Genomic DNA, 21,563 nt, shown 5'->3' with positions numbered 1-21,563 from the left:
TTTACTCAAGTATGGGTCTCTAGAACTTATATTAATTAATATATGTTCAATATTTACTAGCATGTGCTCATATAATTTGCTAGTAATAGCAAACCCCAACGGCAATGTCAACCTCAAGTTGGTTTAATGGACATGACCACGTAAACCAATAAACCAATGTGTATCTGACATAAATAATGTATCTGTCGGTGATATTTGTTAAATGATTAGTTATAAACCGCTTTAATTTTGAAATTTGAGCAGAACTCCTGTCTCCTCTGGTTTCTCGTTTCACTCTTATCAGTTTCAGTGGCGCTTGCAAGATGGCGGAGGGCGATTCTTGGGGTGAGAATTTCACACACGCCGCTCTGAGCCCTCGCTCCGCTCACTCAGAGAGGATCTGAGTCAGTGCGGGAGAGGAGCAGGTGGTTATTAAGGTGATGTACCTGGTCACTAACCGCTGCGCTGTGTGTTGTAGATGCTGACAGCTTCGAGCCCGACGAGGCCATCAAGAAGGCGGCGGGTCATGACAAGTGGGAAGGCGAGGATGAGGATGATGATGTGAAAGTTAGTAACTACTCTTTCTGTCTGGAGGAGACATTCCGCGGCTGAAGCGGCTCCCTCTCCCCCCGAGCTCAGCTCTGTTCAGCGTCGACTGTCAGACTGTAAACACGGACCCTGAGTCTGAGGCTTGTTCAGGGCGATTAGCGGTGTTAGCGCGGCTACAGCTAACCGAGCGGTCTAACCAGCTTACCTAGAGGAATAACTAACCGCTGTTTACAATGTGTGTTACACTAGATCAAGATAAACATGATTAATTACAGTGTTTATAGTGAAACATAAATGTGGTCAGTAATTTTTAAGCACTGACAATGTCCTGAATATGCTTTTAAAATGTGTATTGTGTACAACAATAGAAAAACTTTGTGCACAATATTATAAAATAGTATCCTTCTGCCCAGCCGTAATTGCACTTGCATCTTATAGTAGAACATATTTACAGGTCTTAAAATGTACAGGTGTGCTTTCTGGACCTAGTCATACATTTCATTTAGGTGGACTTGAGTGTTTGAGGTCTTTTTATTCTTAGCTGACAGACATTTAAGCCCACATTAATTTAGTTAAATCAGGTGTTTCTCTTTAAGGCATACAAATCTCAACTCTCTCCCCATCCAGGATAACTGGGATGATGAAGAAGAGGAAGATGAAAAGGTGACAGAAGCAAAAGCAGGTACAATAAAAGTTTGGGTTACAATTTTGTATTTCTTTTTACTTTTATTATTTAACATAATTTCTGACATGCTTTATTATTTCATCACAGAGGTAAAGTCTACAGAAAAGAAAAAACTTAGCGATAAAATCAAGGAGAAGGAGAATTTACAAAAGAAAAAACAAGAGGAGCTTCGAAAGAGGGTGAGTAACTAATAAATTCATTTCTTTAGCCCTTAAGCTTGCACTTTACAGCACTTTTAGTTAATTTCTATTTCTATCTAAGTTAGGAGCCTTATCACATAATGCTACCAGTACTAGATAACTACTCATGTTTGTAGTTGATGTAGAATGCCAAGTTAGATGTCAGAAGATATCAGAAATTGAGAATCTACTTAACAACAAAATTATTTGTTGATAAATGCTCTTTTGATGTATGAGTAAGTCTGTCACAAATAAGTTACAAACCACAGAAACTCTTAAGTTTATAGATTTGCTTCACTTGTTGCCTACTAAACGTACTATTTAAGTTTTGTGGCGAGTTACTAAGCTTTGATACTTGTAAAATATCTGACACATTTGTAATCCGTCCAAAAAAAGTGTAAAATAAACTAAAAGGCAATTCACTTGACACTTGTCAATGTGGCATAGTTTCAGGTTTCAGGTTAATTCTGCTTTGTGCTGAGGTCATCTAGATGAACCTTAGAAACATGAGCCAGTAGGAAACAAGATGGCTGACTGTTGGTTTTCTGGCTTCTGCAAAATAAATAAATTAAGGAAGGAATCACTCATCAGTCAGTGTAATACATGACAGTTCAAAAAGTGCTAGGTTGTATTAGTTATTTAACTGCAAGGGTACCTTAGGAATTACATTGTCACAGCTCATAATAACAACTGATTATAATTAGTTTCACAGGATTATATCTATGCAACAATCTTCCTTGGGTTGTAGAAGATGAACTTTTGACCTAAAAGTCGCGTTCTTACTCTGAGAAAAAAACTCACTTTTTAAAATAAGTTAAGTAAGTAAATATAGGCTGTGTTGATTTTGTTGATCACTGCTATTTTTGACAGTTAGAGGAATCAAATGACAGCACAGAACTCACACCAGAGGAGGATGAATTAGCAGAAAAACTTAGAGTGAAGAAGCTTCAAGAGGATTCAGACCTGGAACTAGCAAAAGATGCTTTTGGTGAGTAATCGCATCACAACAGCGTAAAAATGACTAACTTTTTTAATAATCTGTTAAAGCCATGTGAGTAACATGTGTTTTGCCTGTTAGGCATTGTACCAAATAATGTAACTGGAATTGATGCCATGAGCCCTTCCTCAAAAGATGACTTCACAGAATTTGAAAGGTTACTGAAAGAAAAAATAACATCATATGAGAAGTCAATACACTACTCCAGCTTTTTAGAGTCACTGTTTAGAGACCTGTGTCTTTCATGTAAGTATTAATTTCATGCGTTATACATTTGTTCGCTGTCGTATACTAAGATTGTTTCTGATTCTAAAATTGATTATTTATGTTTCACTGATGATTTGTTCTTTTATGTTACAGTGGAGGTTGAAGACTTGAAGAAAATTAACAACTCACTCACAGTGTTACTCAGTGAGAAGCAAAGACAAGAAAAGGTAAGCGTAACATAAATAAACTACTCCATTTGTTTTCTTCAAAATTCTGTTAAAAATAACTGCAGACAGTATCGTCTGTTAGTAATCAAATGAATTGGTATATTCAACAATAATGGAGGAGACCTGCACAAATGTATGACATTAGTTTGGTGAGGTGTTCTAAAATGCAATTGATTAATAGAATATTTATAAAAAATACATTATAGCATATTTAACAACCATGAAATTTACCCAGTACATCTGAAACATCAATAATAACTCCTGAGCAACAAGTGAATATGCATACTTTGTCTTGCACAGCAATTAGATTTTATTTTGATTAAGTAGAGACTAATTTGACTACCAAGTGTAAAGGCATGTGGCTGAATGTTATCAGGATACCACTCAGATACTAGCCACATTAAGTGAGTAGGTGTGAACATGGTTTTAGAATTACATTTTTCCCAAAGTATGAATCTTCTGTCTTACAGTTTGTTTTTGAATGTTGTTTTAGCAGCAGAATAAGGGAAAGAAGAAAAAGAAAGGAGTTTTACCAGCAGGTGGTTTAAAAGCCAAGATGAAGGATGACCTTGCTGACTATGGCGGGTTTGATGGAGGTTATGTACAAGACTATGAGGACTTCATGTGACCCCGGCCTCTTGAGCCATCATATTTCTTGATTGCTGAAACACACACCTTTACAGCATGACCTCTCCCTACAGCCAGACCCACTTCCAGAGCCATGCTAGAAAACTGAACGTCATCCCATGTAACGCACGCTAGCCTAAGCTTAAGTGGTTTATGCTGGGAAAGATTTCATCGACGGTATGTTTCTCTGGTTTATATTGACTGTAGGTCAGTCCAATGTATGCAGGGAAATAAGAGTAATGTCCGTTTAAACGTTGTGGCCAGCAAGTTAACATGAATACTGACAGAACCAATGAACCAGCAGCTACACTTGAGATTGGATCGACATGAAAGGATCGACAGTATTACCGTTTGAAACTGCTACAACTTGGAAATAAATATGACATTCTATGCAAAATTTCATAAAATGTCTATATGTCATGTATTTTGATTACATTTAAACTAGCATTTCTGAGAAGGTTGCCCTTGTATTGTTACAAGATCAAGTATCAGGCTGCTCTCTGCTCTTGCTAATAAAGGCAAATCGTAATGGTAGTGATTGTCATTATAAGCAGTCACATGCTTGTTAAAGCTGTGTACACAGTCGGTTTCATTTTCCTATTCCTAAGTGATAGTGTATCCTTTTCTTTAGACGCATTGAGCCTGACGTGTTTAGTGTTCTGTACTGAATCTGATAAAAGTGCATCCCCCCTGCAGAAACAGCAGTTAAGGAATGCATTCCATGTAAATCACCAAACTTAAGTTAAGGAGCTATAATTTGCAGCACAGTTACAATAGTTCATGCTGTAAAGTGCATCTTAGTTTTGCAGAATACTTCTTTGACATGTCATGATCTGAGTTTATGGACATTATGTTAACTTTGCAGTTTAACAGGTTTTCTTTCTGCTCAGTGTTACTCGTTTGACCATAACCATGCCAGAGGGGATGATATGTTACGGAAGAATATAAGAATGTTAGTATGGGTACTTTGCAAAGGACCAAGAGTCTCTAATATGTATTCAGGTGGTGCTTTGAGTTTCCATTTTCTAAAGTAAGCAGATCTGCTTTATGAAGATTTAACGTAAGCAAAGCAAATAATAGGATTCTGCAGTGTTTTATAAACATCTAATTTAATAAAAGTCCTCAAAAAGTAAACATTTGTCTTCTCTTCCATACTGTTCTTTCATTGGCTCTGAGTATTTAGTCTCAGTACCCAACAGCATTCAAGGTATCATTGTCTATCATTTGGTGGTTTGTGTGACCCTTCAAGGACCTTCATTGCCAGACTATCACTGACCCACCACCAAACCAGTCATGCTGGATGATGTTTTTAAGTTACCATAACTTTCGCCATGGCATTACCAGGCTCTTACATGTCTCACATACAGCTCTGAAAAAAAAACAGACCACTTAAAAATGATGAAGTTCTTTGATTGTACCAAATTGAAAACCTCTAGAGAAGGATGGATGATCACAAGCCATCAAACCAAGCTTAACTGCTTGAATTTTTGCACCAGGAGTGGCATAAAATTATCCAAAAGCAGTGTGTAAGTCTAGTGGAGGAGAACATGCCAAGATGCAGGAAAACTGATGATTAAAAACAAGGTGATTATTACAAGATGATTATTCCACCAAGTATTGGTTTCTGAACTCTAAAATCTTTGTAATTATGAACTTGTTTCCTTTGCATTATTTGAGGCCTAAAACATCTGCATCTTTTATATTTCAGCCAGTTCTCATTTTCTGTAAATAAATGCTCTAAATGACAAAAGTTTATTTGGGAGATATGTTGGTTGTAGTTTATAGAATAAAGCAATGTTAATTTTGCTCAAACATATAACTATAAATAGCAAAATCAGAAAAAAAAACCGATTCAGGAACTAAAGTGGTCTCTTAATTCTTTCCAGAGCTGTATGTTCAGTGTAAACCTGCTCCAATTTGTGAAGGAATGGAGTGCTAATGTCAGACCTGCCAATTCTGGCGAATGCCAATCAAGCTGCATGATGCTGGACTGTAAGTATATGTCCCATTCTGACAGTTATTTGGGAACATCAACAGCAATAGACGTTTGAAGGTAACTTTGTAGAGCTCTGGCAGTGCTCCTTTTAATATGCACAGCAACTGGTGTACATTGTTTACTGTGTTCAACTGTACTACCTCCATTACACACACTAAAGACTCTACTTTTATATATACTTGTTTATTATATTATATTATATTATATGTATCATATATATATATATATATATATATATATATATATATATATATATATACACTGCTCAAAAAAATAAAGGGAACACTCAAATAACACAATATAACTCCAAGTAAATCAAACTTCTGTGAAATTAAACTGTCCACTTAGGAAGCAACACTGATTGACAATCAATTTCACCTGCTGTTGTGCAAATGGAATAGACAACAGGTGGAAATTATTGGCAATTAGCAAGACACACTCAATAAAGGAGTGGTTCTGCAGGTGGGGACCACAGACCACTTCTCAGAACCTATGCTGTCTGGCTGATGTTTTGGTCAGTTTTGAATGTTGGTGGTGCTTTCACACTCGTGGTAGCATGAGACGGACTCTACAACCCACACAAGTGACTCAGGTAGTGCAGCTCATCCAGGATGGCACATCAATGCGAGCTGTGGCAAGAAGGTTTGCTGTGTCTGTCAGCGTAGTGTCCAGAGGCTGGAGGCGCTACCAGGGGACAGGCCAGTACACCAGGAGACGTGGAGGAGGCCGTAGGAGGGCAACAACCCAGCAGCAGGACCGCTACCTCCGCCTTTGTGCAAGAAGGAACAGGAGGAGCACTGCCAGAGCCCTGCAAAATGACCTCCAGCAGGCCACAAATGTGCATGTGTCTGCACAAACGGTTAGAAACCGACTCCATGAGGATGGTATGAGGGCCCGACGTCCACAGATGGGGGTTGTGCTCACAGCCCAACACCGTGCAGGACGCTTGGCATTTGCCAGAGAACACCAGGATTGGCAAATTTGCCACTGGCGCCTTGTGCTCTTCACAGATGAAAGCAGGTTCACACTGAGCACATGACAGACGTGACAGAGTCTGGAGACGCCGTGGAGAGCGGTCTGCTGCCTGCAAAATCCTTCAGCATGACCGGTTTGGCAGTGGGTCAGTAATGGTTTGGGGTGGCATTTCTTTGGAGGGCCGCACAGCCCTCCATGTGCTCACCAGAGGTAGCCTGACTGCCATTAGGTACCGAGATGAGATCCTCAGACCCCTTGTGAGACCATATGCTGGTGCGGTTGGCCCTGGGTTCCTCCTAATGCAGGACAATGCTAGACCTCATGTGGCTGGAGTGTGTCAGCAGTTCCTGCAAGATGAAGGCATTGAAGCTATGGACTGGCCCGCCCGTTCCCCAGACCTGAATCCGATTGAGCACATCTGGGACATCATGTCTCGCTCCATCCACCAACATCACGTTGCACCACAGACTGTCCAGGAGTTGGCGGATGCTTTAGTCCAGGTCTGGGAGGAGATCCCTCAGGAGACCATCCGCCACCTCATCAGGAGCATGCCCAGGCATTGTAGGGAGGTCATACAGGCACGTGTAGGCCACACACAATACTGAGCCTCATTTTGACTTGTTTTAAGGACATTACATTAAAGTTGGATCAGCCTGTAGTGTGTTTTTTCACTTTAATTTTGTGTGTGGCTCCAAATCCAGGCCTCCATTGGTTAATAAATTTGATTTCCATTGATGATTTTTGTGTGATTTTGTTGTCAGCACATTCAACTTTGTACAGAACAAAGTATTCAATGAGAATATTTCATTCATTCAGATCTAGGATGTGTTATTTGAGTGTTCCCTTTATTTTTTTGAGCAGTGTATATATATATATATCATATATCTTATCCTTCTTTTGTAACTTTTGTGTACTATGTATTCCTTCTGCTGGATCTCCAGAGTTTCCCTGTGGGATCAATAAAGTATCTAGCTATCTCTCCATCTGTTGTTACCCTTTCACAAAGGAGCAGATTCTAGTCCTGCTGCTGAATTGTTACTCTTCTACACCCTGTCCTGATCTCCTCATGTAATGTCCTATATCCTGTTCCTTCATCTGCTTGATGCTGTGCTGGGAGACACAGTGGACCTTCTTGCAACAGCATGTATGGATGTGCCTTCTGGAGGAGCTTGACTACATGTTCAACATGAGAGGACTGCAGCTATTGCATCATACTACCAGTATTGACAAGAACACTAAAATGAGAGAGAACTAGAAAAGAATCAGGATGAATAGGAAATATTATAGGAGTAGGACAGGAAATAAATATAGAAGTATTTGGATGTGGCCACTGCCTGCAAAATCATTCATTTTTGGCGGTTGTCTTCTTGTTTTCTCTCTTGATATCCTTGAACTTAATTTTTTTTTTTTTAACAGTGTGTCTGAAGTAGCATTTTTGATCACGATTTGCAACATGCAGTGTGTCCGAGAGAAACTCATTACTGGTCAAGGTGTTGACCTTCAAGACATCTGAGTGTCTGTTGTAAGAGAAAGGTGTTTTATTACCCACCATGCCGACTTACGAAAAGCCACACTTGCGCACGCTGCTCAGATAACCTGCCAATGTCCTAATCTTCGCCTTGTTAAAGGAGGGTGATAATCTTGATCATTCCCTGAATTGCCCCCTCTCCATTGGTCATGTGACTTGACATGACAAAGGGTCCAGTCTTTTCTCTTCGATCCAACTTATCTAAAAGCGCTCAAAAGGAAGAATTGGTTTTCAAGAACAAAAAAGCAGAGAGATCGTAAAGATAAGCCTTGGGGGATAATTAACAGTAAGAGCTTACTGTAATACTCCATCATCCATTGGCTGCTGGGGGGGGGGGGGGGGGGGGGTGGATGTTTCGCAAGCAAGCAAGTGTTATTTTCCAAGATGTGGGGAGCTTTATATAAAAGCAGGTATGAGGTTGAGGCCACCTCATGAGACATCAGGCTTAGGATGGGTTTGTGTGTGTTGTGGATTTCTGTGCTGGTGTGGGCAGCAGTGAGGGTGGAGATGGCCAGTCTGGAGAGCAATAGCCCCGTACCTCAGCAGGGTCTCCAAGCCCTACACTGTCCACCCTGTGAACGCATCCACTGCTCACCTCGCAGATCACTGAAGCTCCAGTGTAAAGGAGGTGTCACCACAGGTGTGTGCGGCTGCTGCCCAACGTGCGCCAAGCAAGCTGGGGAGAGCTGTGGAGGAACGTGGGATTACCTGGGCAAATGTGATGAAGGACTGGTGTGTGTGTACCCCCAGGACCCCAGCGACAGCAAGCCAGAGGAACAGCACAAAGGCATCTGCAAGTCAGGTAGCAAATCTGCACTTCAGAATGAGAAAACTGTTTAGTACCTACCTACCTTAGATATAGTCATCATTTTTAACAGGTGCACATTGTCGGTAAATAACAACTGTGAACAAAAAAAGGGCACTGATCAATTATGTGGGCTACAGGTGCATTGTAATAATGTAATCCTTCCAACATAAAATCATAGACTGATGATTAGAATGATTACAGAAGTTTACTTAATTTCTTTTAAGTTTGTTTAAATGTTTTTTTAACTCACATTGGTTTTTATTCAGCATCTCGTTTAATCAAATATTCATATTTCTAAGTTGAGCCTCAGAAACATGTGAACTCACACTGATTGCTAAAAGATTTTGTTAGATTTATTAGATTAGATTATTAGATTTGTTTGCAGTTTAATACCATTTAACAGAACATCCCCAGAATGAGTGGCTTTTAACAATCTTCAGATTTGATGAGCAGGAAGATAGACTGTAGGGCCACCATAAAGCTAGTTAAGTTAATTGCCAAAAAAAAAAAATCTGTAATCAGTTACTTTAGCATTTTAAATAGGCCTGTCTACAATTTTTTTTACAGTGCAACACTGTAATCCTACAAAGTGCATTTTAGCTACAGGCGCATCTAATACGATGGTCAATGAGTGCTGATACTAGACAGCACTATCCAAATGCCAACTTAGTGTGTACTTATCTTTAAGTATAGGCTATAAATCTATAATAATAATGATTGACAAAATATCAGGGTTTTTTTCTGAGTATATCATCAGTAGCATTGCTACTTAAAGAATTCTGACATTTTAAAGAGCACAATCAGTCATGTTTAAAGAGGCAGGACATCTACAAAGAATAGCCCCACTGGTTAGAGCTGACAGAAATGCTACAGTAACTCGAATAACCACTGTGAACAATTATGGTGAGCGGAAAAGCACCTCAGAATGCACAACATGTCATTCCATCAACTACATCAGCTAAAGTCTGTGTCACAAATTTTAGATTGTATATGTATATATGTATTTATACATTGATTAATGAGTTGTTCTTTGTTTTTCATATAGTACTCGAAGTCCTGGAAAAAGATACTTGCCGTCCAGACTGTACATGGGAATTCTGTCAGGTGCACCCCAATGAAATATGCTCAGCCAGGTAATTCATAGGGAAATAGACCATTTCTGTTGTGTTCATCTTTTTAATTGTGAAAAAGATTATATTTTTTAAATATTACAGTTACATGAGTTAACGTAATGATTGTGAGTGCCGGTGTTGTCCCCTCTCTGGAGCGTGCAGGCACATCTTCTCAGCACATAGTAGTGCTGAAATCTGCACCCCGCCATGAAAAGCAGCTCATTTTGGGAGCGTGTACTCACTATCTTCTTGAAAAAAGCAAAGATAATATGCTCTGGGTGCTTTTACTGGCCGGGGTGCTGAATTCAGCACAACACCATCATCTGGCTAATTGTCTGTGCAAACAGACAAAACAGAGAGCAGAGAGGTCTTAAGCTTTCATGGGGCATGACAGAAGTCATGGGACACAATAATAGTCTCACATCTCATGATTTTGGCATGCCAATGTCTTGTGACACAAATACTACTGTAGTGTTGGCATTGTATCCAAATCAAACCCAACAGGTTTGTCTCATTTTGACTCGTTGGGTGTTTGTCTTTGCAGGTCAGTGGCTATGGAGAAGCGTGAGTGTGGAGGGTTCTGTCAGCACACCACCTGTTCCAGCTGTTTGGTTCTGAAGCGTCCGGCGTGTCCTCAGGCCTGCTCTCCTACAGACCACGTCTGCCTCCATCGCTTTGGGAGGTGTGTGCACGGCCACCTGGAGCCACAGAAAGCTACAGTCTGCCACCAAAACCTACAGGTAAACCGAGCTTAAACCAAAACTAGAAGATTGTAAAAGGTATTAAATAATTTGTTTCAGTGTTAATTGTGCTCATTTTCCCAACAGAGCAACAGTGAGGGGTACTTTGTGTGTTTGGCCCCTGTCTGTCCAAATGCAGCAAACTGATGTGTCTGTGAAAGAACCACTCCAAAGGATCCAAGCACAACATGTAGCACATTAAAGCAGCTATTTTTGATATATGAATGTTTGTACCATATTGATACTTGTAATATTAAAATGGTAATATGTACAGTTGAAATAAAATTTTGAATTAAATGGATTTGTACATAAATGGCTTCTGCTCTGATTTTCATTTATAAAATAATAATAATAAAAAACAAAGCAGCACTTAATGGATAGCACTAATTCCAAGCCATATTTTATTTTCTCATCTACTGTATGTTACTGACAAACTAAAACAACATAAAAATACTTTAAGATTAATAAATCTGTTTATCAGATTACCACCAGCAGACAGAGCATAATTTCATCCAAAGGTCTGTTTCATTGTTTTATCATGTTGTCTCAACTTTTTAATGTTAACATCTGGATAACCAACAAGTGCTTTGTAATAAAATATATCACTATTTCTCATTTACTTCAGAATTACAAGTTCTATCCAGCAGGGAGATAAAAGCCTCACACCCAATAAATCTACAGAATAGTACATGATATTTTAATAACTACTTAGTGTTTTAAGTATTTTAATGCTTGCAATTCATTTATGTATAATTCATTTAAATATAAGCGCGGCTGTGATGCAACAATGTAATTTCTCCATATGGGCAAATATACAGAGGTAAAAAACTATGAAATTTTAACGGCAAGAAAAGATTCCATTAGACCATTTCTATTAATCAGTTCAGCATTTCTTAAATGTCAAAAAGTACAAATAAATAATGTGAATTCACTTTTTTTGTGACCGTTGAATTGCACAGCTGTAAGAAAATTATTTCCGAATAAAATGGTTTCTACATTGAAGAAGAAATCCTTATTTATATTTTGCTTATGTATAAATTAATTACATTATAACCTTTTTTGGCAATGTCAAAAGCCATATACTAACTGTGTGGATGTTTTCTAGATGTTAATCATGTACAAAGGCTAGAATGTATAGGGTTTGCTTGTATCCTGGAAAAGCTTGAAAGCTGGAAATTCAGATACTTTTTTCCACTCATAGAAAAACCTGGAAAATCTGAGAATAGATAGAAATTACCCCGGAATAGTTGAACTCCGGAAACAATAAGCCTGACATTTAACAAAAGGATTTAAAGACAGATTTGGATCTAATGGTAAAATTACATATAGTAATCTAGTAATATGTTTTGAATAGTGCAGCCAGTGTGTAAAAATAGTAGGCTTTAACATGTTATGTTTGTAAGCACTGCATTTTTTTTTTTTGGCCATCAGACAAAATGGTCCAAATAAAGTGCATTTATTATTTGTTTTCACTGAAAGTTTTAGAATTAATATATCTAATGTTCAGAACATTGTTGATTAGGAAAAAGTAAATAATTTTATTTTCTATACAAAGAATTCCATCACAGCTCACATTCACCTGGTTTGATATTGTGTTATTTAACTACGCTCTACTCCGCCTTTCTTTGATCTTGTGACAAAACTCTCCCTGTCCTTCTTGTCTGTGCTTCAGTTCTTGGAGGGACTGATAAGGTCAGATAGTAGGCTCCACACACTGACCCCTGAAAGAAAGAGGCTCCCACCGGAGACGTTCTCTTACACAGAGCGCTTTGTTACTGAATAACAGAGGGTTTATGGACCTGCAATAAGACATTCATCCACGAGCCAAAAAACAGCATAAACTTACAATAGCACAGTCTGTTCCCCTTGCTTTTGATGTCTGGTTTATACTACGAATCATGAAGAGAGGAAATGGCTAATTCTGATAAATATGTACTCCTCAGACTTTTTATGGGTTTACAAGGTGTAAAAAATTGGGCTACTTCTTGTGTTGGCAAACAGATTTTCCTAGGTTTTCTCAGGAGTGTTGCAGGTCAATAATAGTGTGCAATAAATATTTCAATGCTGTCAGGCACCTTGAAAATAGCAACTTTACACAAGAAGGGAAAAAAATTAACTTCTGATGGATGTCAATATAAATAAGGTTTTACATTAAGTTAGGGCATTTCGATTGGTCCATTCTTCATAAAACTTATGTATGAAACATATTCCGATGTATAAGTAAGCTCTGGTAACCAGTTTGTTTCAAATAGATTTTCGAACGTTTCTGGATTTGCTATAAAAGTTTTTTTGTTATAAAAACATCATACACTAGCATAACACAGTAACAATACAAATCAATTTAGGTGTATGAATGAGGCTGCCTTATCCAACATCAAAGCTTTCTTTACACTTTTATCAGCTACTATCACCTTCATATACTGCCGCTGTTCTAGATAACAATAGATCCAAGACTAAATTTGGTCCCATAAATCTGAAGAAAAGCTAAGACAGTAATATTTGTTGTGCACATGAACATTAGGACACATGCGGCTGAAATGTGTGAAGGATATGTGTTTATTGATTCAACTGATTCAAGTGTAAACTAGTTTATAGGCCTATTCACAGAATGACAACAGGTCCATAATCATGAACACAATGCATACTTTTAAAATTAAAATAAAAGAAAATGTAATTGAGAATGATTTTATATGTACTTAAGTACGTGATATATTTACGAAATAACATTGTTAAAAAGTTTTGTTATTCTTCACAGCATGTCATTAACTGAACTCAGCATGCCTGACATTTGTCCCACCATTCTAGTTTTAGGATGTTATTTTTTTTTATATATTTAAACTTAGCAATATATTTAACTGTTATTTCATTGCATTTAAGTACTATGGCTCCATAAAACATAACATTAATAAAACATAATTTGCATCAATACATCTGGACTTGCTAGTTACTTACTAAACTGGCCAAAAAGGTCTGCTCCAGAGTCATAAAAGTTCCTGAACACAAACAGTGCAAATCACTACACTTGCACAATGTTTTCATGAGATATTTAAAGAAAATTATGGATTCTTACAGCTCCAACATAAGGGCTCCATTCAAAATAAACAAGTTCTAGATGATTGTCCACCCTATAAACAGTAAAGTGATAGCGGTGACCCATTTACATTATCCTAAGATTCAATAGAATAAGCAGCAATTGGTTTTGACAATGTCTAAGACCAAAACCAAGTACATTATTGCCACTAAAAAGGCAGACAGGGCAACAGTTTATCCCTCATAGTTTGGTTGTACAGTTACAATAAATGATCCCACAGTTCTACACAAGTAGAAAACACTAGAAAAAACAAACATCTGACTTTTCATGCGCTACATGTCACAGTGTTACTAAGCCCACAGCATAAGCAGCTAGGCTTTCATTCCTACATTGATAAAAGTTGTCAGAAAGAATTAGATGTTACATCATTTAAAAACAAATGCATAAATTGCCCAGTATTAAAAGCTACTGTCTATCAATAATGAAATGACTGGTGCCTGCAGTGTAACTAGTACACACCAGAGGATGGAATAAAATGTTCAGAGATTCCTGAGAACTGTCTTTTGTTGGTGTTTGAACCACAGGAAAAAGGCACTTTGGAAAGGAGGCAATTGTGATGCAAGTAGTTTGGATCACCGGAACATTCTATGCCAAAATGACTGGAAACTAGTAGAGTTGAAGGCACCAATGAATATGAGAAGCAGAAGATAAAGACCCATCATAATGGCAAAATGGTGTCTGACCAGCCATGACGTTCGTTGAGTTTGCCTGAAAGGGAAAAAAAAAAAAAAAGAGAAGTCAGTAATTACTATATATTTATGCTGCACACTTTATCTGGTAAAATAGTCACCATCCTATTGTAATTAGGGTGCAGGAGAAACAGGAGGAAAAAGCATGGCCTCCATCCACGTGGCTGGACACATGCTGAGGCCATGCATTTACCTCGTGTTTGCACGTCCTGTGATGTGACTGTCACGCATGCGCACATTGTGATGGCGATGCTTAAAGGATATATCATGCAGCCCTAATCACCACCATGTTTATGTCAAATCAAATATAACAAGACCTTTTTCTTTCAAAAGTAACAGATGAGACACACTATTGTGTTTGCAACTTTCCTATAGATGCAATTTTTGCTAAGTTTCTGTCTTATATGTCTTTCGCACTTTTAGCAATATTTTGTCTTGTCACCTACATCTAGGAAGGTTTACCACTGTTTCAGTTTTTTAATTTGTGAATAACGGCTCTCACTGTATTTCACTGGAGAGCCAAAGCAGTAGCAATTGCCTTTTTTTGCATCCTTGTTTTGCATCTGTGTTTGAACCTCTTCATAAAAGGGGTGTCCTGTGATGCTTTTTGAGACCTTCAAAAGCCTGCTTCACAGTGCTAGACAGGTTCTGTTTACGATTGAACATGGCTATAAAAGGTCCCATAGGATCTGACACATTTAAACATGGTGAGTTCACAAAAAACAGAAGAAATTGAGAAGGAGCAAAAAGGTTTTCACTGCACTACACATACACTGTCACACAGAAACACTGTAAACATATATCCTAAGTGCTAAATTATATAAATGATAGGGTCGGTAAGTTGTGCTTTTTTGTGAATTAAACAACCCCGTCCATTCAGCATAAATTAATTTTGTCTCACCTGGTTCTGTAACGTTTCTGTGAGTACACCAGCAAATACTTCACTCTCAGCAGTTCATTATTGGTGACCACAAAGTATTTCTCAGGCACGTCGCCTCCCTCGCTGTTTCTTGCTCTCAAACGCTGGCGGTCGAGGCTCTCAGAGTCTACAATGTTTTTACAAGAATAACAGCAAGAGCTTTATTAATAACAATAAGTGTCAAAGTTTGGTTATGAAGGTTATGAAGGCTGCCTCAATTTGTTCACGTCAGGTTATAATATTTGTGGACAAATTTTATTTCTAAAGTAAGGTACACTACCTTTCTTTTTCACCTGACACTTAACATCTGGGTGATCAATGATCTCACACAGGGCAATGCAGCTTAACAACGGCCCAAGGACACTCTCACGCCATCCATTTCCATGAGGACTATAAAGAAGAGCCATGCTAAGGTCACTGGTGAGATATGTGCCTTCCCCAAAGAGTGATGTCTGGAAAGAAAAAGAAGAGAATATTACTTTACTAATTAATCCAACAATTAAGCTGCACGTGTGTTGTAAAAAATCAAATATCGTTAAATAAACTCGGCAAGCAAGGCTAAAGAAATAAAATACGGAGATTACAAAGAGTTATGGCTCCAACAGCAAGATAATAGGGGTTGTAATCACAGTCTTCACACATATTATCTTAACACATATTGATAAGAAACAGGTCTACCACCAATGCCAGAGAGCTTTACATTGTCCTCAGGTCAGTGGAAGAAAAAAAGGCACTTACCTTATTCAGATGGCAGTGTAAACCATTGTGTAAAATGGAATGAAAGTTCTCCAGTCTGCTACCGTGGAATGCATAGATAACTTCCCGTCCAGCCCTTATCTTCTCAAATTTGGAGTTCATCTGTTCACAGTACTCTAACTCAAAAAGAAAGTCTGGCACAGGAGAGGAGATCTCTGTGTTTTGTGTCAGCTGGCTAAGTCTAGCCCACTAAACACATGAGATTTAGGAAAATGTGAGGGGGGAAAAAGGAAAATGGTACAAAGATAAATTTAATTATTTAAAACACTGTAAAACAATAGCACTATTTCTCAACAATTTCAGGCAAAATCTATATCAAATCCATATACATAATATTCACACTCCAGCTGTACCTCATCTTTTTGGATGGTTTTCACAGAAAAACTTTTGGAGGACAGTGCCCAATGCACTAGAGCCAGATGATGGTCTCCCTCTCCAGATCCTAGGTGGACCAGGTCCCTTACACTTGGCAGGGAGCTCACATCTTTTTGCTGTTAGAAGAAACAAAGGACAAAAGCCATGTATCATGCATAATTAAAGATGGTTTAGTTTGTTTTTGCTGGATATTTGGTTCACATGTTGTTATACGACAATTTTAGAGATAGCAACTCATGCTGCAGGACCACTACCTTCTTTTAAGAAACTTTTAGTTCATGCATTCTGACAGCAAAATTTAAAGGGGGAGTCCACCTTTTCACATTTGATCCTGTCTAAATATTTACTGAATATTTTTGAACTGCTTAAGTAATTGGCTAAAAGTAATAAAAGAAATTCTATACTTTTTACAGCCATATAATTAGAGCCACACTGAGCCAATCCAGTAATCTATACCAGTAGAACAAAAACAGAATTCAAGATTAAAAGTTTGAGGAACTTTTCAGCCATACCAGAAATAACAAACCACGATCAAATTTCTGTTTATTTATGTTACTATGTTACTACCTACCTCCAAAGATTATAAATCTGCCCCTGCATTGCTCCAGTCCATGAGAAAACTGAGAAAACAAAAGATACAATTCCTGGTTTCAGATGGGCCCCTGGTAGTCCACTGCTACAAAGTAATCCATGTGGACATTTTTATTTTTATTCGTTTTATATATATATATATATATATATATATATATATATATATATATATATATATATATATATATATATATATATATATATGTATTACTTCAGTATGCATACCATATTTAGGGTGCTGCATAGCCTCTAGCCATCCTGTGCAAATAATCTCCATATTTAAGCACCAATAAGTGCTCTTAATGGATATTGCAATATTTCCTCCTGCTGCCCATGAGCTAACCAACTTTTGCTGTATGGCTAAGTTTTCTGCTTGTTCCACTCACAACACCACAAACTATAGACCATAAAAAAGAGAATAAACCATATTAGATAGGAACTTGCAAAAGTAGGGTTTTTTTAGCTTTTATATATGCACAATTTACAGAGAGAAAAATAGTTAAAAAAAAAAATGTTTACTTCATGTAGGGTCAGATGAGAACCAAGTGAACTCCCCCTTCAAAATCAGTGTTTCTACATGACTTACACCAGTATTAAATGATAAATCAAAAGCATTCCATGCAAGATTAACAGTGTACATCTTACCAGCTCATCAAAATCCTTAATGTCTCCTCTCAGATATCGATTTGGGAATGGTCTCAGAACAGAGTCATGTTTGTAGCTCTGCACAGCAGCCACGAAAAGGCTGCAGCGCAAATCTGCAGCCACAGGGTCAAGATGGAGACAGGAGCGGACCAGCTCTCTGACGCTGGCTGGTGGTAGAGGCGGCTGCATTCCCAACGCTAGAACTTAAATAGACAGATGATAATGATAAAGATGTGTGTAATATAAGTGCTGAAAAGTTAAGTTCATAGCATAAACAACAATATCAGAACTGGCATTTCCAGTAAGGTCAGAATGTAATGTGAGAGCACTCATTTTCAATTTAATCACAAGCAAAAGTGGCACAGTGCAAACGTTTGGGCATTCTAGTTCTCAAGTCCTATTTGAGCACATCATGATTTTTACCTTACACCTTATGTATTACAGGTTACTAGCTATAATTTTGCTAACTAGCAAAGAAGGATTTCACAATTCTGGGCTCCTCTTTCCTTGATTTTTAACTTAAATAAGTCATCAACCTAATTATTAAAGGGTTTATCCTCTAGTTATACAGTTATAGAAAAAAATAGATTTTGCTATTTATAGGTTTAAGTTTGTGTAAAATGAACATTGTTGTTTTATTCTATAAACTACGGACAACATTTCTCCCAAATTCCAAATGAAAATTATTGTCATTTAGAGGATTTATTTGCAGAAAATGAGAAACGGCTGAAATAATAAAAAAGATTGTAGAGCTTTCAGACCTCAAATAATGCAAAGAAAACAAGTTCATATTCATAATGTTTTAAAAGTTCAGAAATCAATATTTGGTGGGATAACCCTGGTTTTTAATGTTGGAGTTTTCTAACGAGTCTTTTAGGCTGGGGAGAAGGCTAGCTAACATCGTTGCACCTAGAAACATGCCAGGCTAGAAACATGGCTAAGTTAGCGTAGCTTAGCTAGTTAACTAGTGAGCCAACGTTAGCTAAGCTAAGCTAAGCTAACACAAGCTTATTACAGTAGCGAACAGTATACCTAGCTAACCTAGCTCTGTCAGCTAAGTTCGCCTTAACAGGCTAACTAGCTAGGTTACATCTCTAGCTTATTAGCTAACTAATTAGTAAAGTTAGCCACAATAAGCTCTCAGTCTTTATCTTGCTAGTAAAGGAAGATCTGCTGGAGCACTGCTGTGTACAGCTGACCGATGTTGTTAGCCAGTAAGCTAGCTAAAGCTAGTTGTTTACCTAGCATTAGCCGCTAACGTTAACTGAAAGAACGCCATTCGGTTGGTTAGACGGCAGCAGAAGTTACTGTATACAGCAGAATGGTAAAACTAGCAGTCTAGCGACACAAAACACGAGCTGAATATCAGATATGTTACTATCCTGTGCCAAATCCAGCTACATAATCACCAAAACTAACTTTATTAATTTACCTGTCTGAAGTTCCGCAGCTCAGCGTTTACACTCATCAGAGTCCTGTTCCGTCCTGTTCCGCCGGTCCAGCTCACTTTATCATGTGGGAGCAGCAGAGCCGACCGACCGCCCAGCTGCACCTGCCCCGCTACCCCCTACATACACATACTGTACTACTGCTAAATCTGATTCTACAGCCCCAGCAATGAAACTAGCGCACTCCCAGCTGGCACACAACAAACCTTCAACGTTCAAATGTGGTTGAAACAATGTCTGTTGTTGTTTCAACGTTAAAAAACCTTAAAACAACATTTTAGGTTAAAAGAGTCGTGCAAACATTGACATTTTAACGTTGAATCAACATGATGTCCTCAACCTTCTGCCTTTTGAATTAGCATTTTACATTTTACAATTTGTTTTAAAATACCTGGGGGAATTATCATGCTCTATTTGTTTTACTGTTGATGTAAATGATGTTACTGTTACTGAGTGGTGAGTAACTTTATCCAGGAGCTCTCATATCCTATTAAGGGTTTGTTCAAATTAGGAACGGTCAGGTGGTGTAACTTTTAAAGCTTTATGAATATTATGATCTGTGTCTGAAATCTGGAAGTAGATCTTTTGATTCATTGCTGTCCATTCCTTTTAAGAAGGCAGTGTAGTGAAGAAGACCTCTGTAACCAGATCACATTTGGCAACAATACATCCTGAAAAGATTGAAAAGATATTGACAGTTTTCTGATAGATATGAGTGTTTAGCTGTGCTGTCATTAGCTATTAGAAAGGCTAGCTTACTAAACTTTGATTTTATATGTGATTGTGTGCTATGTAAGGGTATGTAAGCAGAATTTCTTACATTTCAGACACAGACACTGACTCTTTAAACATTGTCCCAACAATTAGCAGTGCTGAGCTCCTCTAAGCAGCTGACTAACAATCTGAATATTTACATAACCAAAGCCCACAATGCGGGAGAACCCTAAAAGAACATATATATATTTGTTTTTCAAGTAGCTTTTTGAATTTCCTCAGTTCATAATGTATTTAAAAATGAGGACCAGTAATATTGGTTCAAGATGGCCTTAAAGACAATAAAATATTTTGGGTTCAGTTCAGGAATTCAAACTATAAGGGTATCCAAACTTTAATACACTAATATAATCCCTACTGTGTCCAACTGTGCATTTTAATTTATCTAAAATAATATAGTTATGCAAATACTGCACTGCAGAGGTGATTTATGAGTTATTCTGTTCCCTTATCCATAAAATTCACAAAATATATAATTTGGTCTTGAGTACCCAAACATTTGTATCCCTTTCTTAAAATAGTTTAAAATAATAATAATAACAAAAATCCTTCCTACATGTTCCAACTGTTACGGCTGATTCATCAGAATGACGAGATGTATGTGTCACCGAATCTAAAAATAGACAGAGGCAAACGTTTGCCAGGCTGCCAGTGAGCACAGAGAAGGGAGTAGAGAATCCTGCTGGTGTGCACTAATAATACGCTTTGTCTGTGAGCAGTGACAAAAGCTATAATAAAGGTTCAGTTCATCTTTTGGGGCTGTACACTTTTATAATATTAGTGATATTTGAAACTATTCATTTCTTCTATTGAACACCACCCTTACATTTCAGAATGTTTTACTGGAGAAAGGCAGAGGTGTGAAAAACACAGGCTGCTTAGAAGAAAGACATAATGCATGTGTTCTGTGGGAAAAAAAAACTATATTACAGCATCAGTACACCAGTTTTTCCCTCCTAAATGAACAATGTTCCCATATATTATTTAAGGAATTATAAGAAAAGAGACATTTTTGAAGAATGCATGAATTGTTGTTTTTTATTCACATATCTGCTGATAATATACTTTAGCACAATCATTTAATAAATCAACTTCAACTGTAAAGAACAACATTAATGTTACCAGGTCAAACTGACCCACATTTAACTATGTGTAACAATCTAAAATAATAATTTTCTCCTTAAGCCTTTTACTTAGCTCCATTAATCTAAAAAAAAATAAATAAAAATAGCATAATCTTGTGTAATAAAATGTTTAACAACTTACAAAAAATAGTTTACCAAAAATGTGATACTGATATGATAATTTGCAATATTTATTACAAAATAAATAAATAAATAAATATTGCCCCAGATCAGATCAGTCACTACTGGGCCTTGCACTACTTGATCTCAACAGTATGTGTGTAATATGCACATACATAAACTTACATAATATTAACATTTGTCATTTATTTCACTATCCTTATACCACTGTTTAAGTTTATTTAAGTTGATGGTTTAGCTTTTATGCTCCAAAAATGATTCAAAATATTTTTCCTGTTTTTTTTTATTTATTTGAAACAGATCAAAATATACACTCCAGACTTAAGGGTATTTGCATACATTTAATTTTCACCATATTGAAGTGACAACATCTTTTTGCACAGTGCCGCTCCTTTGGAAAA

The 21,563-nt window shown here is 37.5% G+C and overlaps 3 protein-coding genes across 4 annotated transcripts; 2 read left to right on the top strand and 1 right to left on the bottom strand.

Annotated features, from left to right (window-relative positions):
* The first annotated feature begins 234 nt into the window (after positions 1-234).
* On the top strand, positions 235-4,584 carry eif3ja (eukaryotic translation initiation factor 3, subunit Ja). 2 transcript variants are annotated; one of them, XM_007246535.4, is made up of 8 exons: positions 235-324; positions 458-546; positions 1,156-1,210; positions 1,301-1,392; positions 2,263-2,380; positions 2,471-2,635; positions 2,750-2,823; positions 3,320-4,584. In XM_007246535.4, exons 1-8 carry the CDS (start codon positions 303-305, stop codon positions 3,449-3,451), a joined length of 747 nt encoding a protein of 248 aa, XP_007246597.3. In that variant the 5' UTR covers positions 235-302; the 3' UTR covers positions 3,452-4,584. The 2 variants fall into 2 exon arrangements, with proteins under 2 accessions (XP_007246597.3, XP_007246596.3); XM_007246534.3 differs by having other exon boundaries at positions 3,317-4,584.
* A 3,742-nt stretch (positions 4,585-8,326) lies between these two features.
* Positions 8,327-10,922, top strand: si:ch73-330k17.3 (IGFBP domain-containing protein). Its single transcript, XM_022671891.2, has 4 exons — positions 8,327-8,751; positions 9,803-9,890; positions 10,414-10,609; positions 10,697-10,922. The coding sequence occupies exons 1-4, from the start codon at positions 8,400-8,402 to the stop codon at positions 10,754-10,756; spliced, it is 696 nt and encodes a 231-aa protein (XP_022527612.2). The 5' UTR covers positions 8,327-8,399; the 3' UTR covers positions 10,757-10,922.
* Positions 10,923-13,147: 2,225 nt separating this feature from the next.
* On the bottom strand, positions 13,148-19,275 carry parp16 (poly (ADP-ribose) polymerase family, member 16). The gene is made up of 7 exons (XM_007246536.4): positions 19,108-19,275; positions 17,676-17,878; positions 16,418-16,555; positions 16,047-16,253; positions 15,589-15,760; positions 15,291-15,435; positions 13,148-14,408 (listed from the first exon to the last, which is right to left on the bottom strand). Exons 2-7 carry the CDS (start codon positions 17,862-17,864, stop codon positions 14,273-14,275), a joined length of 987 nt encoding a protein of 328 aa, XP_007246598.2. The 5' UTR covers positions 17,865-17,878; positions 19,108-19,275; the 3' UTR covers positions 13,148-14,272.
* Positions 19,276-21,563: the final 2,288 nt, after the last annotated feature.

The sequence above is a fragment of the Astyanax mexicanus genome, chromosome 2 (assembly GCF_023375975.1).
Source record: "Astyanax mexicanus isolate ESR-SI-001 chromosome 2, AstMex3_surface, whole genome shotgun sequence".
Classification (NCBI taxonomy): Eukaryota; Metazoa; Chordata; class Actinopteri; order Characiformes; family Acestrorhamphidae; genus Astyanax; species Astyanax mexicanus.
The sequence above is the reverse complement of the archived record's forward strand: the minus strand, read 5'-3'. Positions and strand labels throughout refer to the sequence as shown.